This window comes from Leptonotus elevatus, chromosome 14 (genome assembly GCF_054856555.1).
Source record: "Leptonotus elevatus isolate MCC_2025b chromosome 14, RoL_Lele_1.0, whole genome shotgun sequence".
Taxonomy (NCBI): Eukaryota; Metazoa; Chordata; class Actinopteri; order Syngnathiformes; family Syngnathidae; genus Leptonotus; species Leptonotus elevatus.
Window position 1 is genome coordinate 8,131,774 of NC_141252.1, and position 15,356 is coordinate 8,147,129.

Here is a 15,356-nt window from a genome sequence, read left to right on the forward strand (position 1 = left end):
ATGACATCGCAGTGGGGCGAAAGCCTCGAGGGATGTCTCACTTCAACACATGCGCCTTATAAGATAGACTAGTTGAATTTTCATTTTCATCGGAAGAAATATTTTAGCGTTGTTATACATTTGTTGACTAGTCATTTCATTTCTTTGGCATTTAATATAGAATACTTCATACACTTGAATTTCACACTTTAATGACTGCTCTGTATTGACTATAAAATAATCATTTAACTCATTCACTGCCATTGACGGCTATTGACGTCAAAAATTAATTTGAACTATTTTTATTAGTTTAACATTTTTTCCACTTTTGTTAAGAGTATGAAAACCTAGATTTGTTTTATTGTTCATTTAGAACAGATATAAAATTTATGATTAATCGTGAATTAACTATTGAAGTCATGCGATTAATTACAATTAAAAATGTTAATCGCCTGATGCGATTTAAAAAAAAGAAAAGATTATTAAAAATTAGGAGCGTCGGGCGATTACATTTTTTAATTAGCAATTAATTGCATGACTTCACGAGTTAACTCACAATTAATCACACATTTTATATCTGTTCTAAATGTACAATAAAAAATCTAGGTTTTCATACTCTTGTTAACAAAAGTGGGGAAAAAAATTTTAAACTAGTAAAAAATAGTTCAAATGAATTTTTGACGTCTACAATCATCAATGGCAGTGAATGAGTTACAAAAAAAAATCTGTGCCACCTACTGGCTCAGATACAAGTCTACTATAAAAGACTCAGATGTTGACTGGGAGCATAATTCTGTATTATGACAAAATAGATCCTCTCTCTCTCTCTCTCTCTCTCTCTCTCTCTCTCTCTCTCTCTCTCTCTCTCTCTCTCTCTCTCTCTCTCCTCTCTCCCTTTCTCTCTCTCCTCCCCTATCTCATAGTGGAGCACAGCATGCTTGTGGAGTCTTTACACACCAACCACAGAGGAAGAAGCTTGCCACTCTCTCCGGCAACACTGGACTGCTTTTTTCCCTTTACTTTCACTTTGGACTTGTGAACAACACTTCTCGTGTGCTCCTTCCTACGTGTCACGGACCTCCTGGCAGGAGCAGGGAGGTTGTGGATGACTCGGCGCACCCTGCTCGGGTCACGGTGACCATCAAGGCATGAACACGATGTAAACGTTGTGAGGAGGAGCAGGAGAAGAAGAGGATACACATTCTACTTTTTTTTTTTTTTAGATTTAGAAAGTGAAATCATGATCCCGCCGGCTAACTCGGCGCAGGAGGAGAGTAGTGGGGGGAAAGAGGACGAGCAGAACGAGACTCCCAAATCCCCGAGCAACACTTCCAACCAGGAGACCAAGGTAAGAACTCTTTGTGCTCTCAGTGTTACCTAAAAGTACTGGAAAGGTATGGAAAAGTGCTTGGAGATGTTGGATAAAGTAGATTTAAATGCTTAAACTTCTAATTAAACTATTTTACATTTTCTTTAGAAAAAAAAAAGAATGGTCTGTTTTCTTTTATACTTTACTCAGAGGACGGCAATTGTTTTTAATCTGATAAAGGAAAATATTTATTTGTATCACTTTGTGCTTCTAAATTGAGCTTAAAAGTGGCTGAATTTAGGTTCGTAAAGCTTATACAGTACTGTAATTTTTTTCCGTTTCATTTACATTTATTTGCTCACACACTTTTATAATATCAGAAAATGTCATGTTTAAGCGTTATGGACTAGAGTCATTTCTTGTTGTGGTGTACTGATGCCATTGAAAACACCTTCTACTTGACTTATTACTACATCTGTGACCTCACTTGCCCTGAAAAAGACAAACTGTTACCCCCGAGTGCAATAATTAGCACCATTGGATGCATTAGTGCAGCCTGTGGGTCAGAAACGTCCTCTCGTATCACGAGATGATGACTTAATTCATGTTTAATGTGTTACTCACCCGCACATCCACACATGTCCGGTATTGTATTGTAGGTTGAAAATATTTTGAGCGGCTCTCAGTGTGATGAAGTGCCACTGCAAACGACAAGCACAAAAACAGCCATGAATAAACCGTCAAATGAATACCTCTCGCAATATTTTGGTCATTAGATTGTGCAAGTGTACCTAATGTTGTGACCGAAAGCAGAATTCTCCCAAAGTACATATTGCATTCCTCGCAAATAAAAACAGACCCCAGGACCCACTCCAAGTTTGGAATACGCGCTACAGCAGCGCAATCACTTAGCAATGCAATCTTGGGCTCACTTTAGTGGTCATTTTGGCGGTGGCTGTAAATCATGTAAATATACCCGTCCTATAAATGAGGCTGGACAGAAGACCACAGTTGAAAGGCTAAATAGTTCTACAAATTTCCCTGCAGAGAAATAAATTGAATAAAGCTGTGTTTTTTTTTTTTCTTCTTATCACTCTTAAGAATACTGTGAGGCCTGAACACCCTAAGCGGAAGGTGAGACTCCATGGTTATATATGATGTAGAACATTATTAACCCTCCTGTGATATTGCGGGTCAAAATGACCTAGAAAAATAAAAATATTTTACTCTAAAAAGAGTCTATTTGGTCCCACGCTAAACAGAGTCAAATTTACACTTGGAAGAGAGTAAAATATTCAGTATTTTTACGGCGTATGAGAGGATTGGCCTATCCCGTGACAAAAACCTAGTTTTTCTCACTCGGAAATTCTAAGTACATTTTAGAAGGAATTTTTTTGAGTACATTTGATTAATTTATTTAAAAAAAAAAGTTACACAAGGGTTGAGGAACAAACTCACGATCCTCAGCTTGAGAGATGGCCTCTCTACCACCTGAGCTATGCCACTCCGACTGTTTGCTGATATCTAAATGGAGACCAAAAACATTCTCTTATACACAAAATATTTTACTCTCTTCCAAGTGTAAGTTTTACTCTGTTTAGAGTGGGCCCAAAATAGACTCTTTTTAGAGTAAAATTCACTCTACAAAATCTACTGTGTAAGTTTGCTTATCTTTAAATGTACAAGAATTTTAGAATAAACATCAGCTGGCTATATTTTGCTTTTTAAATTTCGATTTATTTAAAATAAAAATTTATAAGAAGCTGTTTATTGCAAAGAAATGTGCAGGAGGGTTAGTGCATAGCAACATACTATAGTTAAGCAACATCATTAATCAATGCCATCACACAATAAATGCTCTTAAAGTCTCATTTAGTGTATTTTGGATTGTATTGCATTTGATCATCCTCATCCTTAAGCGCCCATGCTTTATGTGCAGAGCTGCAAGTTAAGCAAAGAAATGTGCTCCTCATAACCCTCCTATTATCTCTTGGGCCAAGTTGAACCAATGCAATGTCTCTAATTATGTGACGGACTTAGATTGAAATTAAAAGGATAGGCTGTTTTGGATAGATGAATACAATTTCTTGAAACAAATATTCCGATTTTGCTGGTAAATATAGGTCAATGTTTATGATAATGCTTAGAGTAGGGAGGGTCACACAGCGCTGCTATGTGAGTGTGCCAAATTGATTAGTCGTTACCCACAGGATTTATTGATCCTCTCCACGCTAGAGCTCTCATGATAAGCACTTGGAACTAGGCACTATTTGTGACAATATTATCATCCATTGACATGAAAATAGGAATTTTACTAAGCAATTTCAAGCAAATTCATCCCGGTATTGTGCAGCCTAATTAGGACACAAATGCTCAATAGGAGTTCTTCTCCACTCTTCCATTACCTCAAAACTGGATCAATTCTCCCACATAAGAGCCCTTCAGTCTAATTACAGCAGTGCAGGGGATTTTTTTTTTTGATAAAGCGACTAAAGAAGGAGAGTAGATGAAATGAGGGCTTGTCAGCGTAGAAGGTAATGAGATTAATAAACGGCATGGCCGGTAGCAGGCGGCTCAACCGTGTGGCGGATAGTACGGATGCGATGCCGCAACTGCACCACCTGGAAATCACATTAGCGTCCTGGTGGGGAAGCTTCTGGATGCTTTTGACGGAGAGAGCAAATGGCCACCAGGAAGCGCTTCGATGTCAACAGGCAGCAGGAACATTAGCGATACGCAATTTTTTTTTCATCTTGTTAGCTTGGTATGGGTGAGAATGTTGCGACAACTGGACATTTAAGGAGACATACTGTGCAATTGTATAACAATTTGAAACACTTCTCAGGTTTTTTAACAACATGTTTGTGGCCAGATGCGCTACACAAAAACAGAGCGCATAGTGTTAAAGTGGAAGTCAACCGTAAACATTTCTTGACAATAAATGTGTTATATGTGATCTCACTATTCTGATTTGTATAACATTTTTGGAATATGAGTTATGAAGCAAAATCCAGCCGTTTTAATTCATCTCAGGGGGTGGCCATTTTGCCACTCGACCTGAACAACATTGATGTCATCTTCAGTCGACAGCAAGTGGCAGAATGGCCGCCCCTCGAGATGGAAAAAAACGGCTGGATTTTGCTACTTAAAGCAACACTAAGGAACTTTCAGTTTACGTTGACTATGGCGGTATTGAAGGAAGACCATATTTCCCATGGGGACAAGCACATTGCGTCGTTTTTTAGGTCGCGCCAGCGAGTGAAATCCGGGCCAATGTCTGTCTATGACCGCCCTTTTTATCCGGGTAGCTTTCCTTTTTCTTTTCTTTTTTCTCCTCAGACAAAACTTTTCAGTTGTTTTGCAGCTTCTGCCAGGAAAGCAGTAATCGTGCGTCGACATTCAAATTGACTTCCGTCTTTGTAACAAATGGGTAAAGGGGGAAGTGACGTATGCCATAAAGCAGGCAGCACATTTGTAGTTTTTTGTGTGTCAGTGTTCCTACCATCCTCCTCAAAGTTGCTTTGTGCCAGTAAAAATGAGACAGACCCCCTCTGGCCATGGCAACTAGTTTTCAGTCAATGTTTCATCAGACCAGTTATGAAAATATTTCTAATAATGTTCCTTTAAAAAAAACAAAAAAAACAAAAAAAAATAATAATAATAATGTTCCTTAGTGCTACTTTAACTCATATTCCACTAACGCAATATTAACCATTTTGGGTGGTTGACACCATTTCAGTTTTTCTATTTTCGGGGATTTATTGGTTGAATTCCATTCTCTTCCTTCCAGCTTCAGAAGCTCAAGCGCTCATTGTCCTTCAAAACCAAGAGCATCCGTAGCAAAAGCGCCGACAACTTCTTCCGGAGTAGCGGTGACAACAAGACGGAGCTGCTCTCGGACGTGAGCGGCAGCACGGGCCACCTGTACAACATCGGCATGGCGCCGCCGCACATCACCACCGGCCCGCATATCCCGCCCGTGCCCCCCGCCATCCCCTGCGCTCCTCCTCCAACGTCGCGCTCCCAGGCGCGCAACCCTCTGCAGGTGGACTCGGCCGGACACTGCTTCATGGAGCACATCTTCAAGAAGCCCACCTTCTGCGACGTTTGCAACCACATGATCGTAGGTATGGGGTTAACACGTGTGACGTTAAAACAGTGTATGATAGTCGCCTGATGCGTCTAAAATAAAATAATCGTCTTTCACAAATGTGATTACACGCGTCGCATTTTAGTACATCTTTTCATGGGACAACAATGAAGAAATTCTACAAAGTGAAGTAGTCTGTGTGCAGTTTGTACAGCAGCGTAAATTAATCACTCCCCTCAAAATAACACACCGCCATTACAGACTAAATTGATAGCAACAAAAGCGAGTACACCCCTAAGTGAAAATCTCCAAATTGGGCCAAATTAGCCATTTTCCCTCCTGAATATCGTGTCTGTGCCTTACAAGATTTCAGGTGTGAATGGGTTGCAGGGGTATTGATACTGCTATTTTAACTGAATTTCCATTTTGTCCTATGGGGACAAAATACTTGAAAAATTTGACGGACAATATCCCCTTCAGACCCGCATTTTTCTGCTGGCCCAATTAATTTTTTACAATTTTTGCTGATTTCGACTCTTTTCTCACATAAGATCAACATGGACATTTGAGGGGGGGGGGGGGTTATCATGTTTTTATTTATATAGTGGACGTCAGGATAATATGGCTGTAACGTGTTGTAAACTTACCAAGCTTATATTCAACATTTTTAACATGAACATCATGCAAATCAACTTGCGATTGTGATTGGTTAGCTAGGATCCAATCATGAACCAGAAGTGTTGACATCATTCAAATTATGCGTTTCATTGCTTATAGACACGCGAATATGTCATGTCCATTACAATCATCTATGTAGGGGATATTTACCATTTTATGCAAAATCAGTGATCAGCTTTAATATCTTAATTTGCCTGATCGATCTGATGTCATAATGATCGTCACCGCGAAATAAGCCATTACATGTTAAATGTAATGTTTATCAACAAATTCAGCATTTTTTTGGGAAGAATTATTCAAATTTACTTACAGACAAAATGAAGGCGTTTAGTTTCCCTACTTTGGGAAAGTCTCATCATTGTGAGCAGTACATGAATCCTTATTAAATCAGTCAGCGTTACGTTCAAAGATGCAGACGGGCATCATTAAACACCCACCTGCTCCTTGTCATTATAAAAAATGTCTGCGCCAATTTGATGTGCCAGCCGTAGTAAATATGCAAGAATTACGGTACAGCACAGACACCTTTTTTTCTTAACGTCCTGCTTTAAAAAGCCATTTAAAAACATTAGTCAAGTTTTTGAACATAATTCTCCGTTACGCCGTTTAAAGCTTGTGGCAGAAAGAGAATTTGATGTGGCGCTGAGTAAAAGTGAATTACATTGGGTGGCATTTAATAAAAATACCTGCGCGCCAACTGACGCTGTGTTATGGATTGCAGCAAGTTGCTAATTCAATAAACACCTACGTGGGCGAAGGACGTGTTTGCGTGTCTGACTGTGTGTGAAATTTAATTTACGTGGTGGTGGTGGTGGGGGTTGGGGTTGGGGTGGGGGGCATTGGAATAATAGTGTTGAACATTTTTAAAGCAGTGAAGTGGTGTAATAAATGCAGTGAATTAGCCATTAGGGTGAGGGGTGGGGCTTATTTTTCCATAGCAAAAACAAAACAAAAATGCCGTTAGGGCAACTAATTAGTCTGCAGCACCACAGCTGCATAGGTGAGAGAGTAAAATGAAGAGGAGGTAGATTCTAACAGGAAGTATGAAGGCGTAATGTAAGACTTCTGGATTAATGGATCAATGCTATTTTCGGTGCAGCAATGTAAAAGTATGATTGTGGAGAGAAATATGTGAGAGGGACATACCAAAACCCTCTCACACACACTACAATTTTTTTTTGCTTACACACTTTACTGAAACAGCTTGACACACCAGTGAAATGCTCTCTCACTTACGAATGAGATAATTTTGCTCACTCACACTGCTAAAACGCTCTCACACACTAGTGAAATTCCCTCATATACACAACTGAAACACTTCATACACACTACTGAAATATTTTTTAAACTAATGAAAGGCTCTCATACACACTACTGAAACACTCTCACACATACTACTTGCAGACTTTCATACACACCACTGAAACACTCTCATACACACTATTAATATGCGCTACAGAAACACTTTCATAGACTGTTGACATGCTCTAATTTTTCATTTTTCACTATATTATATAAAGGCTCTCTTACATTCTACTGACATGTTTTTGCTCATATGCACTACTAAAACACTCTCACGCACGAGTGAAATGTACTCTTATAAACAACTGAAACGCTTCTTACACACCACTGAAATCTTTTTTTACACTACTGAGAGGCTCTCATACACACTACTGAAACTCTCTCATGAATACAAACTTACTTTCATACACCTCTGAAACACTCTCATGCACACTGTTGAAATGCACTACAGAAACACTTTCATAGACTGTGTTGACATGCTCTGATTCTCTCATCTTTCAGTATTTTATATGAGTATATGACAGGATTTCAGTTGCGCGTGTGAGAGCATTTCACCTGTGTGTATAAGTTGTTTGACTTGTGTTAATGAGCGCATTTCAGTTGAAATGGAAGCCGATCCTGCAAATTAAAACGGCTGCTTCATTCCAACACCTCTTGATCTACGATAGGTCACATGACTAATGTCTGGCCAACAGGCTGCGAGTATCTGAACCAAAAGTAGCAGCGTTACTTCAAAATATGCTGCTGTATGCGCACAAACACACACACCACGATCCCCCCAGCCCATCCGCCACTGCCCAACTGTCAGTTTGTGATCCGCTAAACTGCTAGCATGGAGGCGTCTTGTTCTGCTCTCCACGTTGGAGTGAGTCAGACCAAACGAGCTGATTGACAGCAGCGTGACAAGGACATGCGCGTACTGTAACTAACTGTCTTGTATAAAGTACCCGAAAGCAATACTGGAGTACAGTGGTGCCTTCAGGTACCAGTGAAGTCAACTTATCACCACCAGTAAGCATCAGGTCGCCAAATAGTGAACAATTCATCAAAAAGTAACTTCACAATGTTTGCATGAAAAGTAGCTTTCTGATATATGTACTTAAGTATTGGGAGTAAAAGTATTTAAAAAAACGAGTGTTTAGACTTTTGACTAAAAATACCTCATGCCTCTGCATTTAAAGATCGATGATGTCATAAACTCAGTTTATCTCGGTTTAGATGACCTGATTGAGACTGACCTTAAAAAAACAATGCGGGTTGCTTTAGTGACGCTGACGCACTGTTGTCGAGGCGATCTGTGGTCACCCGGTGAGGTTTTTCACCGTGATCATGTTTCTCACTTCTTTCCGTCTCACTGTAGCCGCCGCACAAGCGGAGGTTCAAGTTCGCGTCGTCTACTCGTGTTTGCTGTCCTGTTCAGGGATTAGATGTACTGCAGGTTTACCTACAATATTAAATCAGACTCCAGTATATAAAAAAAAAACTATAAAGGGCCCCTAAAAGCAGGCACTCGCAATCGAAGTGTAGATACTTGTGTAAAAAAAAAACAAGTAGCGTACTGATTGAAACTCCTTTGGTTAAAGTAAAAAAAAAAAAAAAAGTTCAGATTGTAACTTAATTTAACCAAAAAAGTAACAATATTTTTACTGCTAATACCCATTTTGTGCTAGCTAGCATTAGTTCAGACTTTTATGCTAGCAAAAACGTGTTCCCATAGCTTTGCTAATATTGTCAAGTGACTCACTAAAAATTTTTAATTACCTAATGATAACAACTGGAAAAAATACATAAATACCTCTGTTTTTTCGTTCCAGATTTGAAACTTAAATTCGCCATAAATAGACCTCAGTAAACCAAGATCTCAGCCGTTGTTGACTTGCCATCGGCCGATGTTCAAAAAAGTACACATATCTTTTTTTTTTCTTCTTTTTTTTTTTTCTCTTTTTTTGCTTTTTCTGGAGAGCTCAGTTCATTCGGTAATTTTACCGATTTGACATGTCATCATCATTGCTCTCTTTTATTTTTTTTTATAGGTTTTAGGTGAACTAATGCATACACACTCACACGCACGCACATGCACATACACACCCACATACAAAATAAAAATGTATACAAGAAATATAAATATAATAATAATAATTATTTATTTTTTTTAGATACAAAAAGTACACATATCTTTGTTCAAATGTATGGGATTAAAAGTTAACAATCATAAAATGATTTCAGTTGAAAGGACCAGCAAAAGAGCAAAAATCCATGTATAACTGATTCCCACTGTAATGCATTGGGGGGGGGGGGGGTTAAACCCCCAAATTCTTCAAAAAATGCTGATAAACAAATTCTTGGTAAATGTTAAGCATGTGAATGAGGACCCCCCCCCCAAAAAAAAAACTGGGGGAAAAATCCGCAAATATGTTATAGCCTACTCAAGTAAAGCACATATACCGCAACTTTAGTACAGCACTGACATGTTTGCACTTTGTTACTTTCCATCACTGTCTGAAAGAAAAACAATTGCTTACTGCTGCTTGAAAAACACACCAGTTATCGATCTTGCCTTTGCATGTCCACATTTTCACACGGGCAGAGCGTGGGCGGGGCCAGAGCAAGTGCAAAGCACACTGACCAATCAATACACACCCACAGACAGAACTATTAAACCAACTGACCTCCTTTATGTAGAATTGGCTGCGCATGGTAGGGTTCTAATCTTGGTTTAATGGAAAATGTATCTTTTGTAAAAAAATATACGAGTCTTTGAAATGCCCACCCTCCCCATCGACTGTGAGATTACAGAACCAAGTCATTTGTTTGTGTCTCGAAGCAAGTCGTTCAGATTTCAGTCCTTTTGTGACGTTACAATGGGACTAGTTGACCTAGTAGACCGTTCTTACTACTCCATGTTTTTATGCTCTTGCTGAAACGTTTTAACATGCCACAAGATGCAGACAAAAACCCTGTTTGACTCTTTGACTGCCATAAACGTTATAAAACGTTTAGCATAAACCTAGGGAAGGGCGCCGAGGACGTTAAAAGACGTCCCCTATGTTTTTTTTTTTTTTTTCAAAAACGGGTGCAGGAAAGCCTTGGGCAGCTGTGCTGAAAGTATCAGGCAGATCTGATTAGTCAAAGACTCGTTTTGGCCCCTAGAGGGCAGCGATGACTCTCTTTGCACAAGGTTGGATGGGCCGCCCACCGTGGGCGTCAGTAGAAGACGTGAGGCGGAGCTAGAGTGTTGAGGAGACAATGGCTGATCCAAGCCACAATGGCTTGACCAAGCAACCGGTTACAAGCAGCTCAGCTTGAGCATTTTTTTCAAAGACGGAAAGCATCAATCAATACTAAAAAGCGCATTGATGTCAACGATGATGATGACTCCGAGCTCTACGCCAAAGTTGGAAGCTTTGGCCTGTTACTATCACGTAGTAAGCCTCACCGGCTTAGCGCGGCTAGCGCTGCTAAGGCCGGAAAACGCGCACAATAGCCGGCCGGGTACTTCTGCACAAGCGGACATTCGATCGGGCGATGGAGAGTTGGCATCGACCAATGCAGATTGATGATGATGATGATGACGACGACGACTCCGAGTTTGACGCCAAAGTTGGAAGCCTGGACGTGTTTACGATCACGTAGTAAGCCTCACCGGCCTAGCGCGGCTAGCGCGGCTAGCGCTGCTAAGGCCGGAAAACGCGGAGCTGCACAAGCGGACATTCGATCGGACAATGAAGAGTACCCCGAGTCCAATGCATATTCATCGGAGGAGCGGGTACAGTCTGATCACGGAGAAGACACTGTTTCTGGACTACGATGCCACCATGAATGGAGTGGATAAAATGGATCAGAACATCTACCACTCGGTATAGCAACTGAAGGACGCGAGGAAGCGAGACGTAACACCACCGTAACGTAACCGTAGCATGATCCTGATATTAGACTTGATGACACACTGCAGTATATACTTGCTATTCCCCGGAAAAAAACGGCCTGCAAGAAAGTGGCACACGCGAAGAGGCAATCTGTTGTGCAAATGCTGTTACGTCTCTTTGCACGCAGGAGAGTGTTACAAAAAGAAAAACTGTCGTTGAAACATCCACATATTTGTAAATAGCACCACAGTTGCACACATTTGTAAATAGTTTGCCAAATTGTTGTCAAATTGTTACACTGTTGAATGTAAATAAACGTATTTTGCTATCAAAAAACACTTTTTCATTCTTGGTGGTAGTGTTTTATAGAAGTAAAGCACTATTTAGGTGTTTGTGGCATCATTCATGGACAAAAAGAAGTGTCAAATTCACTAGAATGCATGAAATAATATCGTTTCACTAAAAGCTTGATTTCTCCGTATTTTGGTCCAACACAGGCGAAATTGGGTCAAACTAACCATTTTCTATTGTTGATTACTAAAGAACGGAATAAGGTAGAAACAAACTCTTTTTTTCTGATGAAAGATGAAAGTCCAATCTTTCATTTGGTAGTACGTGTGTTTCCATAGTCCAAACAGAACATTTTCTGTGGACCTTGAAAATCAGTCAAAATGCTTAAATCGGCTGGCACTGACGGCATCCCTTTTCTGAAAACGTCTGGCAGTCAAAGAGTTAAATTGTAATTGGTGTCAAGGAAGTATGTTGAAGCTCAACTGAAAGTCAATCTTTGTATGTTTGGGGGAGGAGCTAAATCAAGCTAAACTAAACTAAGTAAAGTAAAATAAAATCCCATAGCCATTTATTTATTTTAAGATAATGTTGAAAGATAAATTGTGTTTAGGGATCATATTCTAACTAAATATTTTTTTAATCCCTTTTTTCTATGTGTAAAAAAGTATTGTTAAATATCTGTCTAAATCTGCATCAGTGAGCACTCCTTTGCCAAAATAATCCACACATATTAAATGCTCACAATAAAAGGCCTCTGAGTTTTGTTTTTCAAAAATTTAGTAAAAATTCAAATTGTGTGCATTTAAATTAGGCCCATAATTTAAGCCATATGTCTCCCTTGCTTAGTGGTCGTCATGGTAACGCAAAGCTATCGGGGTGAGCAGCCCAAACAGGTTGTTTAACGAGGATGATTAATGTGCTGTACTTTTTGATCCTTGGGATATTTTAACCTGTCATAGATTTGATTAAAACCGGGTTTTAATTTGTGGCAAATGTCAAAATATGTTTGGTTTGGTTCACCTTCTAATATGACCCGATACAAGAGCTGGGTGCCATTACAAAAAATAGAGCTAAGGAAAGCAGAGTCTCAAACCAGACACAATTTTCACGTTGAGAAGGTGAAGGCACTTAATTGATCAATTCATCTCAGCAGAAATGCACAACATGTAATGTGTCACATTTCCCGAGATCTTTCACATTTCCAGCGCTCCACGTGTCATTTTTCGCAGGTTTTCTTTCGGCTGGGAAAAGCTGCCGACGGTGCGGTTCCAATGTGCAAAGATGACGTGAACGCCTTTTCATTTCATTGGAAAACCTTTTCTCAGAATATCACATGATCAAAGTAGAGATCTTTCAACGGATGCCCCCCGCTAACGTGAATGTTCGCCATTTGAAGTCTTTGTGTGTGTGTGTGTGTGTGTGTGTGTGTGTGTGTGTGTGTGTGTGTGTGTGTGTGTGTGTGTGTGTTTGTGTATCAGGTACCACGGCCAAGCACGTTGTGTTCCTCGCGGGCAACACGGCCAAGCACGGCTTGCGCTGCAAAGCCTGTAAGATGAGCCTCCACCACAAGTGCGAGAACGGCGTCGGGCAACAGCGCTGCATGGGCAAACTGGTGAGACCGTGTGCATCGCGTTAACTGACATCTGGCGACGGGGAACTAATTAGTGATGTCACTCCTACTACAGATGTTAACATTAACTTCAAATGCGACCTCACCTACGAACAATAACGATGCTTATTATTTATTATTTAATAATACTAATACTAATGATAAATAATCAATAATCAATTCCACTCAATTGATATCATTCTTAAAGTGGAAGTCAACGTTAAACATTTCTTGACAATAATATGTCATATGTGACCGCAATAGTCTAAACATGCCATTCTGATTAATATTACATTTTTGGAATATGAGTTATGAAGCAAAATCCAGCCGTTTTTAACCATATTGGGGGTGGAGTTGGGGGGGGGGGGGCATTTTTCCATTTGCTGTCGACTGAAGATGACATCACAGTTGCTCAGGGCTCAGGCAACAACCAATCAGAGCTCACCTGTTTTCTGAAGCTGAACTGTGATTGGTTGTTACCTGAGCCCCGAGCAACATTAATGTCATCTTCAGTCGACAGCAAGTGGCAAAATGGCCGCCCCCCTGAGATGGATAAAAACGGCTGGATTTTGCTGCTTAATTCATATTCCACAAACGCAATATTAACCAGAATGCCACTTTAACATTCACAACCAATCACATCTCAGCTTCAGAAAACAGGTGAGCTGTGATTGGTCATTGCATGAGCCCTGAGCAACATTGATGTCATCTTCAGTCGACAGCAAGTGGCAAAATGGCCGCCCCCCTGAGATGGATAAAAACGGCTGGATTTTGCTGCTTAACTCATATTCCACTAACACAATATTAAAACAGTTGGGTCAAAAATGGACCGATCCTATCTGGGTTGTTTTATACAAAATGACTCCATTTTTTTGACCCAAGTAAAAGATCTGATCAATATTTATGAGTTGTTTTACACTATAAGACCCATTTCTTGACTCAAAGTTGAGTCAATCCATTTTTTGATCCATAATTGGGTTACTTTTAACCCCCACTGTTTTTAGAGTGTACCATATTTACAAAAGTGTTGCCTTCCCCTTTAACAGCCATTACATAAATGATTAATAGCAGCCAAAGCAGACATATTAAGATCGACTTCTTCTCCAGCAGAATGCGCTTATTCAGAAATCACACTCCACTGTATGTGTGAGTGTGCCGGGTACATCTGCGACTGCCATCCACCCCGTCCTCGTCATCCTCCTCTTCCTCCTCCTGCTCCTCATCACCGTTATATCATCCCACTGCCAGTCAATCTGCTAGCTAATTGTCAGCAAGCACGCCACAGACGCAACAACCCCTGACCTCGGCCGCCCCGGCCCCGCGTCCACGTCACCGCCGGCCTATTTATGTCGCCGGATCGATGCGACGACGCGACAGGGATTCGTTATGCTCGTTTGAATGTAACGCAGATGTCGGTGGCCTCATCGCGGTCACTATTTATAAATCAGGATTATAGCTTTTATAAATAAACCCTAACATCAACTTAAGTAAAGACACAAGCAATGTGATGTAAGACTTTGGAATGTTCCGGCGACCTTGACAAAACCTTAAGATTGTTTACCGAACCTATTTGTGAACAGCCAACCCAATATTATGCATCATTTTACACTACTGGGCCACACATACACCCGCAAAAATAAACATATTATTTATCATCATGTAAAATAATATTTAAATCATAATCCATCGATTAATGGATGATTAATGAAGCCCATTGTCTGCAAACAGGTGCATCTCAATTAAAATTAATTGTATTGTAATCATAGTGTATAATATATAAATTAATTATGTACAGCATATAGGAAACTAAGACCAACTCTTACCCAATTTCATTATTAAAAAGAATGCTGCTGTGCTACAAATGATCCCTTGAAGTAATATTCAAATGTATTGTGAAAGTAAAAATCTATTTTAAATGTACAATAAAATCTCTAAAATTTCAAAATTTTCATACTCTTTTTAACATAAAAGTGTGTGTGGGGGGGGGGGGGGAACTGTACCTTTTAGTCATTGGTCCAGTAATTGAAAATCCATAAAATTGAGTTAAAGTTAAAAAGATGTACTGTACTGTAAAAAAATTAGTGATATTGATTTGTGATGAGGTCATATTTCTGCCACTAGATGGCATAATTGCATTTATAAGACGGTGACAGCTCAGGGCATTTTTCTTTTCTTATTAAGAGCTGTCTAATCTTTAACATGAAGTAACTTGTGAAATTCTGCACATTTTTT

At 39.8% G+C, this 15,356-nt stretch overlaps 1 protein-coding gene across 3 annotated transcripts in view; it reads left to right on the forward strand.

Moving 5' to 3' along the window:
- The window catches only part of stac (SH3 and cysteine rich domain), a 40,069-nt gene that overhangs the window by 8,603 nt on the left and 16,110 nt on the right, over positions 1-15,356 (forward strand). The window contains exons 4-7 of one of the 3 annotated variants that reach the window (XM_086095569.1): positions 903-1,125; positions 1,203-1,327; positions 5,079-5,415; positions 12,994-13,127. In XM_086095569.1, coding sequence (XP_085951695.1) covers positions 1,220-1,327; positions 5,079-5,415; positions 12,994-13,127 — 579 coding nt within the window. In that variant the 5' untranslated portion in view covers positions 903-1,125; positions 1,203-1,219. Of the gene's footprint in view, positions 1-902; positions 1,328-5,078; positions 5,416-12,993; positions 13,128-15,356 lie in introns of all 3 variants that reach the window. The other 2 variants (XM_086095570.1, XM_086095568.1) reach the window with 2 other exon arrangements.